Source organism: Nyctibius grandis, chromosome 6 (genome assembly GCF_013368605.1).
Source record: "Nyctibius grandis isolate bNycGra1 chromosome 6, bNycGra1.pri, whole genome shotgun sequence".
Classification (NCBI taxonomy): Eukaryota; Metazoa; Chordata; class Aves; order Nyctibiiformes; family Nyctibiidae; genus Nyctibius; species Nyctibius grandis.
In genome coordinates this window covers 46,075,397-46,094,646 of record NC_090663.1, presented here as the reverse complement: position 1 = coordinate 46,094,646, position 19,250 = coordinate 46,075,397, and the positions used below count along the sequence as shown (strand labels likewise).

Sequence of the window (19,250 nt, the reverse complement as noted above, 5' to 3'; positions counted from 1 at the left end):
TGTGAACAGAGAAGGACTAGTGGGAGATGTGAGGGTCGGTGGCCGACTTGAGAGTAGTGACCATGAAATGTTAGAGTTTTCGATAGTGGGGGAAGTAAGGAGGGGCAAAAGCAGAACTGCTGCCTTAGATTTCCAGTGGGCTGACTTTAGCCTGTTTAAGAGGTTGGTGGACAGAGTCCCTTGGGAGTCAGTCCTGAAGGGCAAAGGAGTCCAGGAAGGCTGGACGTGCTTTAAAAAGGAATTGCTAAATATTCAGGAGCAGGCTGTCCCGGTGTGTAGGAAGACAAGCCGTCGGGGAAAAAGACTGGCCTAGTTAAACAGAGAACTTAGGCTAGAACTTAAGGAAAAAAAGAGAGCCTATTTGCTCTGGAAGAAGGGTCGGGCAACTTGGGAGGTCTATAGGGACATTGCCAGGTCGTGTAGGGAGAAGATTAGACGGACCAAAGCTCAATTAGAGCTTGATTTGGCTGCTACAGTCAAAGATAACAAAAAAAGCTTCTACAAATACATTAACAGCAAAAGGAGGGTCAAGGAGAGCTTCCACCACTTGCTGAATGAGGAGGGTAGTGTAGTGTCAGGGGATGAGGAAAAGGCAGAGGTGCTCAATGCCTTCTTTGCCTCGGTCTTTAATGTCAAGACCGGTTATCCTCAGGAGAATTGGCACCCAGAGCCTGAAGTTAGGGATGGGGGGCTGTGTGACCCCCCCGTAAACCAGGAGGAGACGGTTAGTGACCTGCTGTGCCAGTTGGACACCCACAAGGCTATGGGCCCGGATGCGATTCACCCCAGAGTAATGAACAAACTGGCAAATGAACTTGCCAAACCACTCTCTATTATCTGCTGGCAGTCCTGGTTAACTGGAGAAGTTCCAGCTGACTGGAAATTAGCAAATGTAACGCCCATCTACAAGAAGGGTCAGAAGGATGATCCAGGGAACTATAGGCCCGTCAGCCTGACCTCGGTGCCAGGCAAGGTGATGGAACAGATCATCCTGAGTGCCATTACACAGCACATGCAAGACAATCAGGGCATCAGGGCCAGACAACATGGATTCATGAAAGGCAGGTCCTGCTCAACCAACTTGGTCTCCTTCTATGACAAAGTGACCCGCTTAGTAGATGAGGGCAGGGCTGTGGATGTAGTCTATCTAGACTTCAGTAACGCATTCGACACTGTCCCCCACAGCATCCTCCTAGACAAACTGGCTGCCCGGGGCTTGGATGGGTGGACGCTTCAATGGGTTAAAAACTGGCTGGATGGCCGAGCCCAGAGAGTGGTGGTGAATGGCGCAAAGTCCAACTGGCAGCCGGTCACTAGCGGTGTTCCCCAGGTCTCAGTTCTGGGGCCGGTGCTGTTCAATATCTTTATAGATGATCTAGACATAGGGATTGAGTACACCCTCAGCAAATTTGCAGATGACACCAAGCTGGGTGGGAGTGTCGATCTGCTGGAGGGTAGGAAGGCCCTACAGAGGGATCTGGACAGGTTAGATAGAGAGGCCGAGACCAATGGCATGGGTTCAACAAGAACAAGTGCCGGGTCTTACACTTCAGCCACAACAACCCCATGCAGCTCTACAGGCTGGGGGAAGAGTGGTTAGAAAGCGGACTGGTGGAAAGAGACCTGGGGGTGCTGATCGACAGCTGGCTAAACATGAGCCAGCAGTGTGCCCAGGTGGCCAAGAAGGCCAATGGCATCCTGGCCTCTATTAGGAATAGTGTAGCCAGCCGGTCTAGGGAAGTGATCGTCCCTCTGTACTCAGCACTGGTGAGGCCGCACCTTGAATACTGTGTCCAGTTCTGGGCCCCGCACTTCAAGAAAGATGTTGAGGTGTTGGAGCGAGTCCAGAGGAGGGCGACCAAGCTGGTGAAGGGTCTGAAGGTTCTGACCTATATGAGGAAAGGCTGAGAGAGCTGGGGTTGTTTAGCCTGGAGAAGAGGAGGCTCAGAGGTGACCTTATTGCCGTCTACAACTACCTGAAGGCAGGTTGTAGTGAAGTGGGAGTTGGCCTCTTCTCCTAGGCAACTAGCGATAGGACAAGAGGACATAGCCTCAAGCTTCGCCAGGGGAGGTTCAGGTTGGACATCAGGAAGAATTTCTTTTCAGAAAGGGTTATTAGACATTGGAATGGGCTGCCCAGGGAGGTGGTGGAGTCACCATCTCTGGATGTGTTTAAGGAAAGACTGGACATGGCACTTAGTGCCATGGTCTAGTTGACATGGTGGTGTCAGGGCAACAGTTGGACTCGATGATCCCAGAGGTCTCTTCCAACCTGGTTGATTCTGTGATTCTGTGAAATTTATCACATAAAATATGAATAAACCAACCAAATTCTTCAATTTTTGAATATTTAAAGGAATGTAAGGCATAGAATATTTCACTCTCCACATTATTTCTTTCCAAACATAATTTATTAAGTCATCACATGTTCCAGAGAGGTCTACTAATCATTAGTCAAAGCAAGGGGTACCCTTCTAATCTAAATTTTAAAAAATGGCATTTTAGTTAACATAGAAAAACAACGTTTCAAAACTTTACACACCTTACTTTAAATGGTAGTGGCACCAAACCCCATTTTTGGTAGTTAGTAAAATACATAATAAAGAAAGAAAAAAAAAAAACACACAACCAAACAATTGGAATGAACAGCAGAAAAAGGAACTGGCCAGATAGGAATGATCTTAACACATACTAAGAGTCTCACTTAATTGAAACATACTTATAAGTGTTTTCAAAGGAAGCCTACTCATAAGGCTCACATTAACCATAGGCCTAAACTCTTTGCTGGATAGAGCACAGAGCACTCAGGAGATGAGAAATTCAAATCCATCGTGCGAAAATAGCGACAGTCCCAGTTGCAAGTAACTAAGCATGACTACCCTGTCAGTTCGGTTCCTCTTAGAAACTCAGTGTCAGAACTCCTCTAAGATTGATGTCAATCATAGTGATCAATGGCACTGGACTAAAAATGAATCTTGATGTTTAAATGCTGTATTAACAGATCAGTCTACTAGACCATCTCATCCTTCACAGTCAAGGATGCAATCTGTGTTCAAACATTAATGAGCATTGTGAAAACTAAGACTTGGCACTCAGTCTCATTTCCATCACATTACTAAGAGATTTTAAGGAAATAAGCAAGTTATTTTTCTAGTGTAGTAAAAGATGGACTCATAGAAATAAACTAGGAATCTGATACAAAAAAAGATTCAGATAAATTCCACTTCTCCAAATAAGCACATATAGTAGGCTGTCTAGCTATGGTAACTAGACATCAATGAGATAAAAACTCTGGGTACCCAGACGCCTTTGGATAAATATATTCTCACAATTAGAAATCATGAAACAGTACTCTGTTCTTTTCATGTGATTATAAAACCGTGATTTTTTTTTTTAAGAACCCTCTAAATTATTCTTAAACTTTCTCCCTAGAGTGCTGATTTAATTGCTGTGTATAAGAAACAAACAGAGAGGAAAAAACATAAATTGAATATGGACATTAAACTAGGAGAGAATCAGTAAATCAAAGGACAACATGGAATAAATCTTTCGTATTTGTTTTACCTATTTTTAACTTGAAACCAAAGGTTACTGGGGTGGGGTAATACTATTTTATATTTAACAAATAAAATGTTTAGAGTATTCTGTTGAATATGTTGACATATTTTCTCAAACTTTTCTTAGAAAGCTAATACATAGTATTTGAAGATTCTGGGGTTCTCCCCTGTCCTAGAAATCTACTTGGCAGCAGAGATACCAGCCAGTCATTACAACTACCTGCTCCTAACAGCTCAAGCCAAAAATCACTCAGAACAGCAATGCACAGCTAAATTACAGCATCAGGTCCTTAACTAATTTTATGCCGTTGGAGTAAAGCCCTTAGCCTCCTCTTAATCACATATAACTGGATCGTTTCTTAAACCCTCTTCCCAGTGAACAAGCTAAACTGTCTTCAGGACATTTTCCCTGCCAAACTGCCCTAGTTTGTAATAGAAATTAGGCACATCATAACTCCTAAATGAAAACCACAAAAATACAACAGTAACTTTATTTTGAAAAGCAGAAAGTTTTATCTAAGAGTCACAGTCAAATTTCACAGAATACACATGCAAATAAAACAGATTTTTGTAACAGATATTTAACTTAAACAAGCACACCATTCACTCAAATACTTCTGTGAGAATCTCAAACTTGCAGGAGGTAAGAAGGAAGACTTACAGGTTCATACAGTCTACTGTCAGAAAGGACAAAAATATTCCAACTCTGAATTCTCAGTTGAAGTTTAAGTCTCAAACAGAATGACAAATTTTTCCAAATTTGTGGTGTAAGTGATAAGGTCTGGAATTCTGATCTGAATTGATACTCAAGTTTTGTCACTTTAGATGAGAAGTTCTATTTCTGATGCAATGCAACTATACTGAGGAACTTTCTACTTATCTATGTTCAAAGAGGGCAGGGAGTTACATGTGTTTACTAACACTACTCCCTAAAGTGTTCAACAGTTGGTGCTGTTGACCTCCAGTTTCTGAGTTTATAGTCTCATGCATTTAACTGATTAAAACAGAAGAGATCTTGACTATCTAGATCCAGGCTGAAAGAGAAAGGGGTTCTTTCTTCAGCCCTGTTTTTCCAGTTCCTTCATACCAGAGACATAAAAATACTTTGCACCTGTTAAAATAAGCCATAAAATCACTGGTTCTTGTCTGGAGCCTCTCAGCAAGGACACTGCCACTGAAGTGTTTATGGGAACAACCAGGGACTTGAACCTGGTGTAAAGGCTGGCTTGACAGAGACATTTATCAGCATGACCAGTATCAAAGAAGTCTCTGTACAAAGAACGTACATGCTGCAAATCCTTATAGTTGACACAATGGCAACACAATTTTGATTTTCATTTCGTCGTCCCCTTGTTTCTAATTTTCTGGTGAACCTCATAAAAGGAAAGTAATGTAAAATGTTTTGGTTTTAGAGAAAAAATTTCAACAGATACAACACAATCTCTGTTGCCTAGGCAGAGGCAATGAATAGTTTAATAGATTTCTGAATAAAGATGAGGAAAAATACAAATGTTGGAAACATCTGGTGACCCAGTAACCTTGTAAGAAGATAAAGCTGAGACAGGTGTAACAGAACTTCAGAACTCTTAAGACAAGTGAAGTAAGCAGGATATACCATAATAAGAACAGAGGATAAACTACAGACTTCAAAAAAGTTAACTTGAATTTTACTATGGTATAGCTTACTTAAACCAGTTTTTGATTTGCTCTAGTTCCCTGGTTTCTTGGTACACTTAAGTTTGCTTACGTGAGATTTCTGACACAAAAAGAAACACTATACCCTTGTCAAATCAAAATAAAGCACTGCCTACAGATTTGCACCTTACTTTGGACATGTAAGAATTACTAATACTAGATTATCAATCTAGTCCAGCATCAGGTCCCAGGGGGGTAAAAAAAAAAAAAAAATAAAATCCAGTTTCAGATAAACAAAACAAATACTAGGTAAATCCATCCCAATGCTTAGCTTTGCCATAAACACAATTTCCCACAGAATTAAGCCGTGTAGCAGATGCTTTAATATCTCTCACAAAATAGGTTATTCAGCTTTAGTTTTTCATAGTATTATTATCTATATAAATGGCCTCATACAGGATTAAAATCTTGCCTCAGTAATATTGGCTTGCTATGCACTGCACAGCTTTTTTATGCTTGTCTGATTTTCTTTTTTTCTACTTAATAATTGCCACCCTCCCATTTAACTGAATCTCTGCACTGTTTTGCACAGTGCAACATGGGATTCAGCTAGAGGGGAAAGCAGTGCGCATTATACAATATGCAATTCATTGCAGAAGCCTGGTATGTAAGGCAACACAGAGGCACCTACCTACAACTCCATGAAGCGATGCAGCAAATGAATCAGACAGACTATAAATACACAAACAGAAACTCTCTTAGATGAATTAACCCAAATGAAGTATTTTGATTCAGGTCAGTGAAACTGAAAGATTGTTTTCTCACAAATGAGGCAGAGGGAGTAGAATAAAAAACAAACAACAACTTATTCAGGAAAATAATTCATTTAAAAAGAGAAATAAAATCCCCATCAAATCCAGTAGCTTAATGAAACAAAGAAACAGTGTTTTTATTGTGCTCCAAGAATTCCCTTATACATAATAAAGCAAAAAGAAAAAAAAAAGGAAAAAAAACAACACACAATCTTGATATGTATTCTACTTTAAACCACGAGATAGGATTTTCCAATGAGAAGAAATTATCATTGCAGGGATGACTCAGTTTGCCCTCCAGTTCAAGTTTGCTTTATTTCCATTTTTCAAAGATGTAAAATATATTCAGAAGTCTGTTTTGTAGACTTAATGTTCAAATAATGATTTAAAATAAGTAGACCCGCATAATTAAAGATTTACTCCACCTCTCACAAACATCAGTGAACATATTCTCAGTGACCTCGATTAGACAAGGAAAGACCCCACATAATCTGAATGAGATCCAGTCTAATACAACATTATCCCAGTGAACTCCACAATGAAGGTTTGATAAAGGTGGGGAAAAAAAATACTCCAGCAGAAACACTTCACTTCCTACAAAATTCCTTAAAAATACACTATTTGAAAGAATTCCTATTACAATTCAGGCATTACAGGGTAGCTGACTACACATCTCTGAGGTTTTTCAAATTTTATGATAGTAATTAATTCAGCATCATGAAGATTTTTTTTCTTTCCTTTTTTCCTTCTTTTTCCTTCAGTTAAGCACTTCTTTTGATAAATGCCAAGCACAAAACAGTAAATCACAATGTCTTTTGTTTCATCCCTATGCTTGATTACTCTTGGCAGGTTTTTTGGTCTAACGAGCAAGCTGTTTGGCTAAAGCTACCTAAGTCAAGCAACTGAAAAATTCAGTTGTCAAATCTGAAAATACATCTACTTGGTTTTTCAAGCTTAATTTTGTTTTATTGCAGTACAAGTAAATGATGAAAATTGATATATTTTGGATCAGTTGTATAAATAATGTGTATAATTTTACAGCTATAGAAATTTTAGCTTGAACTAGTACATTTATTCAGTAAAAAATTTTCTTTCTGATAAAACCAAGCAACAGTAGGATCTGTGTATGTGGGAATTAAGCATGTGCAAATTACTAACCTTTATCTGCATTAGAATAAACATTAAAAAGCAGAAATATCTGTGGAAAAAGCAGTATTATACAAATATTATTAATAAGCTGAACTTTTTGTTATTATTAATGTTTGACAGTAATTTGCAACATTTTAAAAAAAAGTTTCCTAACATTCATGCTGTTGAATAGTCCAACCACACTCCAACTGGGCTGGAAAGTCATAGTCCAACTTTTTATAAAAAAATTCTAAAGATTCCCTTACTTTCAAACTAAAGGAATATCAGTTTGACAAGAAAGATTTTTTAAAAACGTCAACTATGTAAGATAGTATCACATTTTACAACCAGATAAGCACTGTTAAATTCTAACTTCAGTTTTGCTTCACGGAATCATTTCCCAAATTTTATTAAAATACTTTTAATACCTTCTCCTACCTTTCTTGGGGAAACTGGAGTTCAACACAAACATTTTCTTGAAAACCTCTAGACGTCTGTAGTCATACTTGTCTTGTTCTTATGTGATACTTAAAGGCATGTAAGAAATTAGGTATTTCTTCCAGCCAAACTGAAACTATTGTAGACAACTGCCTTGCATATTTGAGATATGAATTCAGAATTATTTTATTCTGCAGACTACGAACATTGTTAGATCCATGCCGCTCTCTGTATATACCCAAAAATGAACTGCAATCAATGGGATATCAAAATCCGATGGTAAGAAAAGATATGCAGACACGATGAGGTTGGACCTATGAAATACTTCTAATATTCTGTGAGGTATTTTGCTCCCCAGCGCAAGGGATGGATAGAGTAAAATCTCTTTAAATTGTTACTGATCTGAGATACCAGTTAGTCTGTGCACATGTGTGTGCATGCACTCACACATGCACATGGCATGCATCATATTTATTATAAAAAACACAAGAGCTCAACTTCTCAATGTGCTCAACATCAAATATTCCACAACATTAGTACTTTAAAACCTTCTGGGGAAAAACATTACTCACGTCTACAACTTACAGAAATATGCTACAATCCCAATCTAGAAAACTTGGAGGAAAAAAAGTGAGAGTTTCATAGGCCCTAAGAAACTTATCATTTTTACACAGGAAAGAAAAAAAAAAAAAAGAGGACTTGTAAACATTCAGCATATGTAAAAAGTAAGCAAAGACAGAAAGGTACAGTAGATTTTGTCCATACCAGGCACAGAGGTCCCCGAAGATTAAGGCTGTGTAGAGTCCAGTTTATAAGTACACATTCAGTCCTACTGAAGAACACTGAAATGTTTTGAGGTTTTATAAGTCTATATTAGTTTAATCTGTAGTATAAAACTACATAGTTAAGTCTACTTCTGCGTATCACTCCTTCATTTTTATGAGACTACACCCACAGATCTCAGAGTGAAACCCCATGATTCATCATCATGCTGCACTTAACTTTGTTAGGGTGGTACTTACAGTAACTCCTCCAATGAAGTTTTGGCCATACATCCCTGCATTCTTTGAGAGGATATTTTCTTTTGAGGAGCCCATGAATATCACATCACAGATGGAACCAATTGCCTCTTTTCCTAACATAACTGAGTCTTTTTCTTACTAGTGTAAAGAAATTCTGTCTATTCATGTCCCAAGTACGAGAGTTCACCAAACAGGACCTTGCAACTGTCTACCAAGAATTCCTGAGCAAAGTTAGATACATTCAACTTTAAAATAAAATAAGCACATGGAAGAAAAATTAAACAGCTTAACAGTTTAGGAGAGAAACACTAGATTTATTAAGATTTAGAAAAACACATGTATTTAGTGTACTTTAGTTCACATAAGAAATATTGCACATTATTTGCAGTACACTGAGCAATCTGATAGCCCTTTGCTGGCTTTAGAACGTATGAACCTATTGAGCTCCTCCTGTTCATCATGCTTTTTTGTTCCTGGGTGTTGCAAACAAGACTGCCTACCTAATCCTTAGTATGTTTAAACATTTACGCTCTGGATTAAGATAATGAATATAGATCTCGGTGAATATCTTAATGGAAATTGGGAAGTAATTTCTCCATCTTCCTTATGATTTGAATTAGCTTGTATTCCAACATCATTTGTGATTGTTTGTGTAAAAGTAATTGGCCACAACTACTGACAATACACACAAGAAAATGTTATGAAGGTGGAAGAACAGAATTCCTTTTAAATTGCAAATTAGTATAAGAAAGATTAATCAAGCACCAGTCCTAGTCATTGTCATATTTGGGCCAAAGAATGAAACACTCCCAGATCAGATTACTACGAACTTAAATGGTATTCTTCCTTATTCTGCTGTAAAACAGCATACATTTGCTGCCTAGATCAGCTGGGAATATTACAGCTAATTAACTCCATCACATTGCAGTATAACACAATTATAGGTCTCTCACCTTAGAGACCAAATCTTTATCTTAATCTGTGCCAGTGGCCCACAGTACAGCCTCCTGAAACGCTTTTGCCCAGCTAGAATTTTTGGGTTTAATACGATCTGTCAGGATAAAAGTTAATGAGTCACTATATACAGGCAAGCATATTATCAAATCCAATGGTCTATTTTGGCCCTAAACTTTACGAATACAAAGAGTTCGCAGAGTTTCACATGGACTTCCTAAATCTAACCAAACTGGTTAACTTACTCTTAACTAACTCTGCATAAAGCTGGAAGGGCACTTGATACAATGGATTCCTGGCATTGCTGCTTTACATACCAGCCAATTGATTCTGCTTATAAAAATCATTGTTTTGGTTTCTGCTAAAGTGATGTTTCAGTCACCAACACAACCACCACCAATTCCTTAAAGATATATGCATCATTAAATAAATATCCCACAGTCTTCATATTAATAACTTCCCTCTATTTCAATAAACAGCTGTGAAAACACAGGTCATTTTCCATACTCTGAAGCATATACTGAGGAATAAGTTCTGTACTTCTCATTGCTATGCTATACAGATTTAACTGGAATGAATTTAATCATCAATGCAAGCTCAAAATGTCAAAGGAGTTTGTTCTCAGCTGTATGCAAGCCCCAGTGTTAAGTGCACTACATAAAATTATTTGATGACTTGCAGACTTTTTGAGAGAGATGCTGAACAAGCTGCAAACTGACAGTCGTCTTTGAGCCAATGATCACATATCACTTGAGAAAATAAACTAGTTCATAAGAATTTTCTGCAGAAAAATGTCAAGCACTGGATAGTCTTTAATAAAAACACATTAAGATAATACTCTCTGGAAGTGGCAAAATACCAAAAAGTTTGGATGATTTACATCTTTTAAACCCATACTCTTATTGTGTTCTCTTAAAGCAGTGATTTGTGAAGATAATAACAGAGCAGTGAAATCACATCCTCATTGTAATGTGAAAGCTTTGTCACGGGTTAGAATTTCCTGTCCGAGGTTGCCACTTTACATTTCACCACTTTTCTTAGGTAAATCATGAATTCCTACAGTAATTTTTGCTACTGTAATCTATCAGTGTGAAATGAGGTAAGATGGGAAAGCAAAAGTGAAAAATAATTAAATAAAAAAAATCTAACAAATAACTAAAGATCATACATATTAGGAAAGAATGCCCAGTGAAGCTTTGAACACTGATATTACTAGCCACACACTCCTCTCTTTCAGAAATTAAACTTCAAGAAATATGAAAATTACAAGAATTTTTAATAAAATATAGTATATTAGCATTTACTACCATTGCCTCCATAATATTTGTTTTTAAGGTAAACAAAGAAGATTTTTAGCATTGAGCATAGTCAAAGTGAGACTTAATACCAGATGAAGAAAAAGCAGCTGCTCATCTATGGCTACTAATATGTTCAAATATGTCAGATTAAGACAAATACACAACAGGAAAAACACCACTGCAAAATCAAGGTCACAACTTTTCAAAAGGTCTAGATTTAAAAATGTCTCAACTCTCTTACAAGGAGAGGCTGAGAGAGCTGGGTCTGTTTAGACTGGAGAAGGGAAGACTGAGGGGGCATCTTATCAATACTTAGAAATACCTTAGGGGCGGGTGTCAAGAGGATGGGGCCAGACTCTTCTCAGTGGTGCCCAGTGACAGGACAAGGGGCAACAGGCACAAACTGAAACACGGGACAAGATGAGGAAAAACTTCTCTATTTTGAGGGTGACAGAGCACTGGAACAGGCTGCCCAGGGAGGCTGTGGAGTCTCCTTCTCTGGAGATATTCAAAACCCACCTGGACGCGATCCTGCACAATGTGCTCTAGGGGAACCTGCTTTAGCAGGGGGTTGGACTAGATCATCTCCAGAGGTCCCTTCCAACCCCAACCATTCTGTGTGATTCTGTGATAAGAAAGATAGCCGCAAAGCAAAACTGAAGCTATTTTACTAACAAGTACTTTCCATGTACTGATAGGAAAAAGACAGAAATCCCTTGGTTAGAATAAAAGTTTCCCTATGTTTGAAAACTTAGGAGTTGCTCTAAAGCTAGGTACCAAAAAAATAACCAACTGTTCAAAGATTTCCTAATCTTACTCAGCATATCTTGGGGTGGGGGGGGACATGACACAGGACAACACAGACACAACACACGACTATTGAACTTAAGTGCCTATTTAAAAGGGTTACACTTGAAAACTGGCCAAGACTTGCAGACACATTAAACCAAGCTATTATTTCTCCTTTCTGCAGCTAGTTACTTCAAATGCTTCAATGATTATGAATAGAGACAAGGAGACGGAAAAAAAGAATTGATGGTAATAGTCTAAAAACATAGATATTCTAATTCCGCTCATATTCCATTGTTTTCTACATTCAGCTTCCCCTTATGATACATCTCTTGCTCCAGGTATCTTTCCTTTCTGATTGTGAAACCAAGACAGCCTGTGCAGTCTCTGTTACTGTTACCACCTATCAGCGCATTACAAAGCTATTTATACTACACCGTAATAAGCACAGATGGCTAGAGTCAATCCCAATAAGATTTAATGGTAAGACAAGAGAAGACTGGGTATCCATATCCACTAAACAACCTACAGCAAATAAAATAAAGATTATTCTTTGGAGAAAGGAGATAAAGATAAGATGAAACAATGTTATCAGCTTTACATTAGATTATGAAGGCAATCTAAGGAAAAGCACATTACCGTTTACTTAACTCCTAAACACTAGCTATATAAAGAGCTTCCACACTAATGCCTTCCAAGAGTCAGTTAAGAGTTCAATGTTAACAATAGTTTCAGATTAGTAGACTCTGCCTTTACAGACAAAAAAATACTTGTCACTAGAAACAAACAGCAACAATCAGGTGAAAGAAAAAAGGAATCCATACTTGAGAACAAATTAAAAAGCACATACAAAAATCAGAAGCCTTTTTCTAAAGATTTCCATTACTCCTTCCCATTATAATTTGCCATGTTCAGTTTAGAAGTGCTGAACAATTAAATAGCTTCTTAAAGTTCATTAATTAAAATTAATGCAAATTCCTACCATTTTCCTCTATTTCAGTTTATAAAACTGTGGTCAAGTCTTACTTTATTAGTTTCATTTCAAAGGTAGTAATTATAGGTATAGGTACAAAATACTCATTCTTTGTCAGATCTCCTAGGTTTCAAAATTTTTCCTCCATCATATTAATAAAACTAACATCATATAAAATAAGTCATGAAAAAAAAACGAGAAAGACTGATACCACTTTAGAATACCTGATAACAAGTTTCAATTAACAAACTGGCATGTGGAAAACAGACTCAATGCCCTAATTGAAAAAGTAACTTTAACGTATTGGCAAGTTCTTGCTTTAACTTATGCCTAGGACAACATAATGAAGAAGTTCATCCTTCCTGTTCTGCAATTCCATTTTTACCTGATGTCATAATTGTAACTTTCTATCAAAATATATGCATGTAGTAGAACAGCTGCCCTACCTTTTATTTACCCTGAACCATAAGCAGTACAGGACAAATAAGCCTACTGGACCTGTTTTCACACATAATGAGTTAATATGAGTGAGGAAAGACTGACGAGTGTTGCACTATCCAATCCTAAATACTGACTTCCTCTAAAGTACATTCGTGATCCTTTATAAACCAGGAGGGATTCTGGCCCAATGCAAAAAACTTGTTGAACAGAAGTCCTTCTCCTCTTCAAATAAGGTTACAGTACTCCACTCTGGAAACAAGAAAACCTTCCAAATATTCACATGGTGATCACAATCACACAATAAAGTGCAAAAACTTGTGACGAATCCTTTTTAAATCAGCCTTTGGCTTCCTTAATTTTATAGAGATGCAGTTGTGTGGATGTACAGTTGGGCAGAGATGTTCTGCTCACAACAGTAAAGAAACACGTATATAGTTGGTGGGGAGCTCAGCTGGGAGGCAGAGTGGGTGCTTGTTTTTGAGAAGCCTTAAAGCTCCAAACAGACCAAAGAATAATGAATGCTGGCAATTATTGAATTGGTAATTGCCAATTACCAATTAGGAACGGCTGAGGGAGCTGGGGTGGTTGTTTAGCCTGGAGAAGAGGAGGCTCAGAGGTGACCTTATTGCAGTCTACAACTACCTGAAGGGAGGTTGTAGTGAAGTGGGAGTTGGCCTCTTCTCCCAGGCAACTAGCAATAGGACAAGAGGACATAGCCTCAAGCTTTGCCAGGGGAGGTTCAGGTTGGACATTAGGAAGAATTTCTTTTCAGAAAGGGTTATTAGACATTGGAATGGGCTGCCCAGGGAGGTGGTGGAGTCACCATCTCTGGATGTGTTTAAGGAAAGACTGGACATGGCACTTAGTGCCATGGTCTAGTTGACATGGTGGTGTCAGGGCAACGGTTGGACTCGATGATCCCTGAGGTCTCTTCCAACCTGGTTGATTCTGTGATTCTGTGGTATGGAGACCTAGTATTTGACTCATCTCCTTTCCAGACAAAAAGGTTTAGATTTCACTAATGCTGAAAAAAATATATTCTTTAAATGTCTTCAAAAGACTCATATGGGAGGCCAACATGAGCTGCCCAAACTTGCCAAATGTTTTAGAAGGCAACACATTTGATGGTGTGAGAACACTTCACAGTGAAGCAGAGTAAAAGGCAGTATTTCCAGTGCAAATTTCCCCTTCATAGCTGATAGGCTTTTAAGGTCTGTTACTCAAATTTTGTTCTACCTTCTTTACCTTTGATAACTGTATTAACATGGTAGGATGATAGTAACACTGTGGTATGATGCAACTGATGACATTGATCAACTGATCATATTATTTCATAACAATACTATGCCATATTTGAGTTGTGCAGAGTTTATGTATATACTACAGTACCTTTCACTACAAAGTTCCTGATGCATCCTAAATTTGCAAATACAGGAACTGCTTAGATTATGATCTCTTTGAAAAGAAGTAGTAAAAATCACTAACAAGTAAGTTAGATCATAAATAATTCTCCCTAAGTAGCAAGTTAAATTTACCATATAAAATACATTTATTACAGTCCTTTTAATGAACACAAATGGACAGGACACCATTTGCAAGTATAAATGACTAAAACGAGTTATTCTAAAGAATGCTGCTTCATGGAATTTTACAGAAATGAAAATTAAAGTTTCTGAAATGCTTTCAGATAGCAATACAACAGATAATTACGGTTGTGTGAAATTTTGTCTGACTGGCTGTAGAGACCACATAAAAAGACAAAGTGATTATAAATGACAAAGCCATTATGTTTTGTTCTAGGATTAAAAGTAATACCATCATTTGGAATCAGGTCATAAAGAGAATAAAGAATTATTCCTATATTTTGTTTTTCTCCGCAGATTTATAGCATTATGAGCAATGAAGATTTGATACATAAGATTTAGGATATTCTAAGTAGGAGAGTATAAATGTAATGCTATTACCCAATCACATTTTTTAAAAGGAATAATCTTCACTTTAGACAAACTGTGGTTTATATATACATTTTTATCAAATGTCTGGTGCAGCCACCATAGACAAGACCATTAGCACAAAGCACTATAAACATAACAAAATACAAATGAAGAAGATTCCCCTGACTTAGGATCTACTAAAGAACCTCAGTTCCCAAGCATGAAATAAATAGGGGATACGTACACATGGGCTAGGACATCCTAGCATCATGACACCATGGCTGCTGAAGCAGCCTAACCAAGCAACTTGAAAAACCTTAATACACACATCAACCCCGAGACTCAGTGACAGATGTAAGAGCTGCAGCTACTCGGGCAACTGGACTGCAGTAGCACTGAGACGGGGTTAAAAACTCTTCTTCCCCAGCTACTACAGGCAAAAAGTAAACATATTCTTGCATATAACCCAAAATGTTTGACTCACACACACAAGCTGAGGGAGCTGATATTTCACACGTGAAAAATACACTTCCCCCACCCCCCATCTTTAAGATGGAAAGTCTCCTATTGAAGAAAGAGCCCACTCTCAATTTTTACACAAGAAAAAGACGTGAGCGGATAGCCTCTAACACGCACCTAGCTTCCCACTGTTCCACATTCAGGCACAGTTCTAGCCTAAACCTATTCCATTATTTTCAACAGATTTGTCAGAATTATCAAAATCTTTCAAGCAAATTGAAGAGTCAGTTACAGTTTTTCCTGTACAAAGTATTGAAAAGATCTTAGCTAATATTATCATGTTAGTAAAAAACTTTGCTGACAGATCTGACATTTTAGAGGATGTCAAGAGATGTAGGTTTGGGGGTTTTGGGTTTGTTCTGGTTTGGGGGTTTTTTTAAATAAAAGATCATATGCTGGTTTATTAGGTTTTGTAAGAGTTCCCTTTCTGAATGACTGTGTTCTTTCTCACTGTGATCTAAAACTCTAAGAAACTGAGCCAATGAGCCAGAAGTCAGGGTCATTATCTTCCACATTAATCAGTCCTGTCAGTTAAGTCTTAAGTTAAGCCTTTAAATACTTCTTTTCGCACCAGAATTCCATCTCACCCTTCCATCTGTAGCGTATTTAAAGCCCACAAAAAATACCCTACTTTCTGAACAGAGAACTGAACTAAAGACACAGGTCTTGCATACCTTTATTTTGATTATAACTCTGCAAGACAGTTACCTCTACATATGTTTAAAATGCAGTTGTGCTGTTCCTTAACAGGAAGCAATATTTGAATCACTAATTAAACTGCTACTCACAATTTCAAAACAAACAGTCATACAAGTAAATTTACCAATTGTATAAAACTGTAGGATGTTAATAAAACTTCTCCACCATGTTGTATTTAAGGATGATAATTGAACAGTGTTTCTTACAAGTAAGATATTTTTCTAATGAATTCTTGTGCAGGTAAATTAACTCATAATTTTTAATTTTTTTACAATTAAATCTTATAAATTACTGAAAACCATCCATGCTTTAAAGTGAGAGCCTTGTGAAGTATAAGGACCATCCATAAATATTCCAGATCAAGTACCAATCAATAGGATATAAGCATTCTGCCCAATAAAAGCATATTCCTCACTGAAGTACCAGCCTCATAAAACTTAAACAGTGTAAAAATAAATAAGCCAGCATATTTGTAAATTGCCTCAGAAGAATCAGTATGCAGTACTTCCTCAAAGCAGTCACTCTTAAAACCCCTGGGGACACCTACTTGTCACAGAATAAATTATCTGGCTAATATCCAATATTACAGTATATGTCAGTGGGCACCCAGGAGACAGGCATTAGAGAGCACTTAGCTTCTTCAGCCTTGCAGGGTAGTCCTTACATAAATGTCTTTGCCCAATTATAAAACATAACTGATGTACATGTTTTGGAGTTTTCTAGCAGCCTTTCATCTTAAAACATTTATACAGCACTGCATTTTTTTTTCCAGAATCACAGGTCCCGAAGTACACTACACTGAACAGGTTTTTTTTCCACAAGAAGATGAGGTTTTAAGATATTCAAAGCAAACAAAAATATCCAAATACTAATTTGAGTGTTCTCAAACACTACAATTACACTGTTTAATAGAAACTATTGGGGAAATAAGTTCTCCCACAACTCTAACAGTAGCTCTTCTTTCCTAGTTACTTAACATAAATAGCCAAGTCTGCATCCTACATGCAACATATACAGAAAGCTAGAAAATGCATGCATCACAAGTACACTACAGCTCTCAGAAAAATAAAAGAGGCTTCTTGGAGACGTTTACTTCAGTTTTCTATAGCAAACCATAGTCACTGGCAAGCTGTAGCACAAGCAGCCTGTTGACTCTGAAGTTGCAAACCAAATCAACACTTTACACCACATCAAAGAAATCCAGGAAGCAATACGGTAAAGCCAAATAGAAAATTATTTTGCATGCTTGGAATTAAGATTTTTTAAAGCGACATCAAAGAATGCAGGATATTGGAAGATCAAGGAAAATGTTCTTCATTGAAAGAAATGTGAAAGACTTTTGAAATTTGACTGGGTTTTACTCAAACTTACAACAAACAGAGCGAACTAAGCGCAACGGCGAAGCGCTCCGGAGGACGAGACACCTCACAGCAGCAGCTTTCGTAACTGAGCAGATGCGGGTCAGGCTGGCTCTGCTGTTCACGTACTCCGTGCAACCCACTCCGGACGCACCATTTATACAACTTACCGCCCTACTTAGCGGACTCCCCTGCCACAATCCGCGCTCCAACACCCCCCACAAAGCCCCCCCACACCCCCCCGGGCTGTGCGCGCAGCCCCCGCTCCCCCAGACCGCCCTCCCGGCACTCCTGACAGCGACAAGGTGAGACCGGGCGGTCCCGCCCGCCGCACGCTACCAGCGGCCCGGGGCTCTGCCCAGGCGGCACTCGTGGAGCGGCGGCGGGGCGAGCGACGAGACGAGCCCCCTGCCCGCCCCCCCAGCCCCCGCTTCGGCGGGGAGCGGGGCCCAAGGGCGGCGGGGCGCCCCCACCTTAGCCCTTCCCGCAGCCGCCGCCGCTCCCGCTGCGGGGCGGGAAACGTGGAGGAGGAAAGACAAACGCAGCTCTCCCTCCACCTTTGAACGGCTGGCGACCCGCAGGGCGGGAAGCGGCTCCCGCGGCCCGGCCAGCTGGGCCCCGGAGGTGCCGGCAGGGCGCCCAGCACGGCCCGGGGCACGCCGGGCGGTCCTCGCCGCTCAGCGGCGGCAGCACACCGGGAACTGCCCGGTGGGACCTGCCTCCTCCTGCCGAGGCGCCGCCGGGAATTAAAATAAAAAATTAAAATTCGGGGAGAAGCTGAGGCTGCTCGAGGGATTCCCTCAGCGAACGGAACCAGCCCGCCAGCCGCGGGGCTGCCGGGGGAAGCGGGCTCGGCGCGGCTGCCGGCTGGCAGGGTGGAAGGGTCGAACTTACGTCTCGGAATTTGTTCCACTGCCCAACCTCCTTGTCGTACTGGGAGATGGTCGTGAGCCATTGTTTATCGTCCAGAAAATTGCCGCTGTCCGGTCTGCCTCCGGCCGCCGCCGCCAGCGCTGAGCTGCACCAGGCTGCTGCGCACACGCACACGAACGCTGCTGCCTTGAGCATCTGGGCGAGAGGAGACACGAGGAGGGGGGTTACCCACACCGGAGCCGAACCCCAGCCGGGCACTACCGGCTGGGGACCCGGACAACCGCCCTCAGCGGGCCCCCCTCGCCCTCACGAAAGACGCAAGGGGTGCGGAAGGGGCAGCGGGAAAGGGAGCGCTCGGGGAAAAAAAATGGGGGATGAGGGGAGGAGGAGGCAGCGGCGGCTGCCCGGCCCGTCACCTTGCTGCAAGCCCCGCAGCCGCGCTCCTCGCCGCGGCCAGAAAGGCAGCCCGCTCCCTCTCCGCACGCGCCACCGTCTGCCACCGCCCGCCCCGCGCCGCGCCGCGCGCTCCGCCCCTCGCCCCGCCCCCGTTCCGCAGCGCGCACCGCCCGCGGCGGCGCCGCGCCGGGACTAACGGTCCTCTGCCCTCCTGCCTCCCCCGCGGTCCGCTCGCCGCCGGGAACGACTGCGCGACCCGCCGGTCTCACGGGCCACCTTCGTCGCGCCCCTGAGGGCGCCGCAGGAGCCGCGCTGTCCGGGCGGCACCTCCAGGTGGGGGTGGAAGCCTCTGGGACTCTTCTACAGCTGTGCTGGCACCTCGTACCCCCGTTGAGTATGAAAAAATCCTTAGGCGGATACAATC

At 40.5% G+C, this 19,250-nt stretch overlaps 1 protein-coding gene across 1 annotated transcript in view; it reads right to left on the bottom strand.

Annotated features, from left to right (window-relative positions):
• SPOCK3 (SPARC (osteonectin), cwcv and kazal like domains proteoglycan 3) overlaps window positions 1-18,896 on the bottom strand; it is a 245,831-nt gene extending 226,935 nt beyond the window's left edge. The window contains exons 1-2 of the mRNA XM_068403290.1: window positions 18,847-18,896; window positions 18,452-18,625 (exon numbers count right to left, since the gene is read on the bottom strand). Of these exons, the coding sequence (XP_068259391.1) occupies window positions 18,452-18,625 (174 nt within the window). The 5' untranslated portion in view covers window positions 18,847-18,896. The remainder of the gene's footprint in view (window positions 1-18,451; window positions 18,626-18,846) is intronic.
• Between the last annotated feature and the right edge of the window lie 354 nt (window positions 18,897-19,250).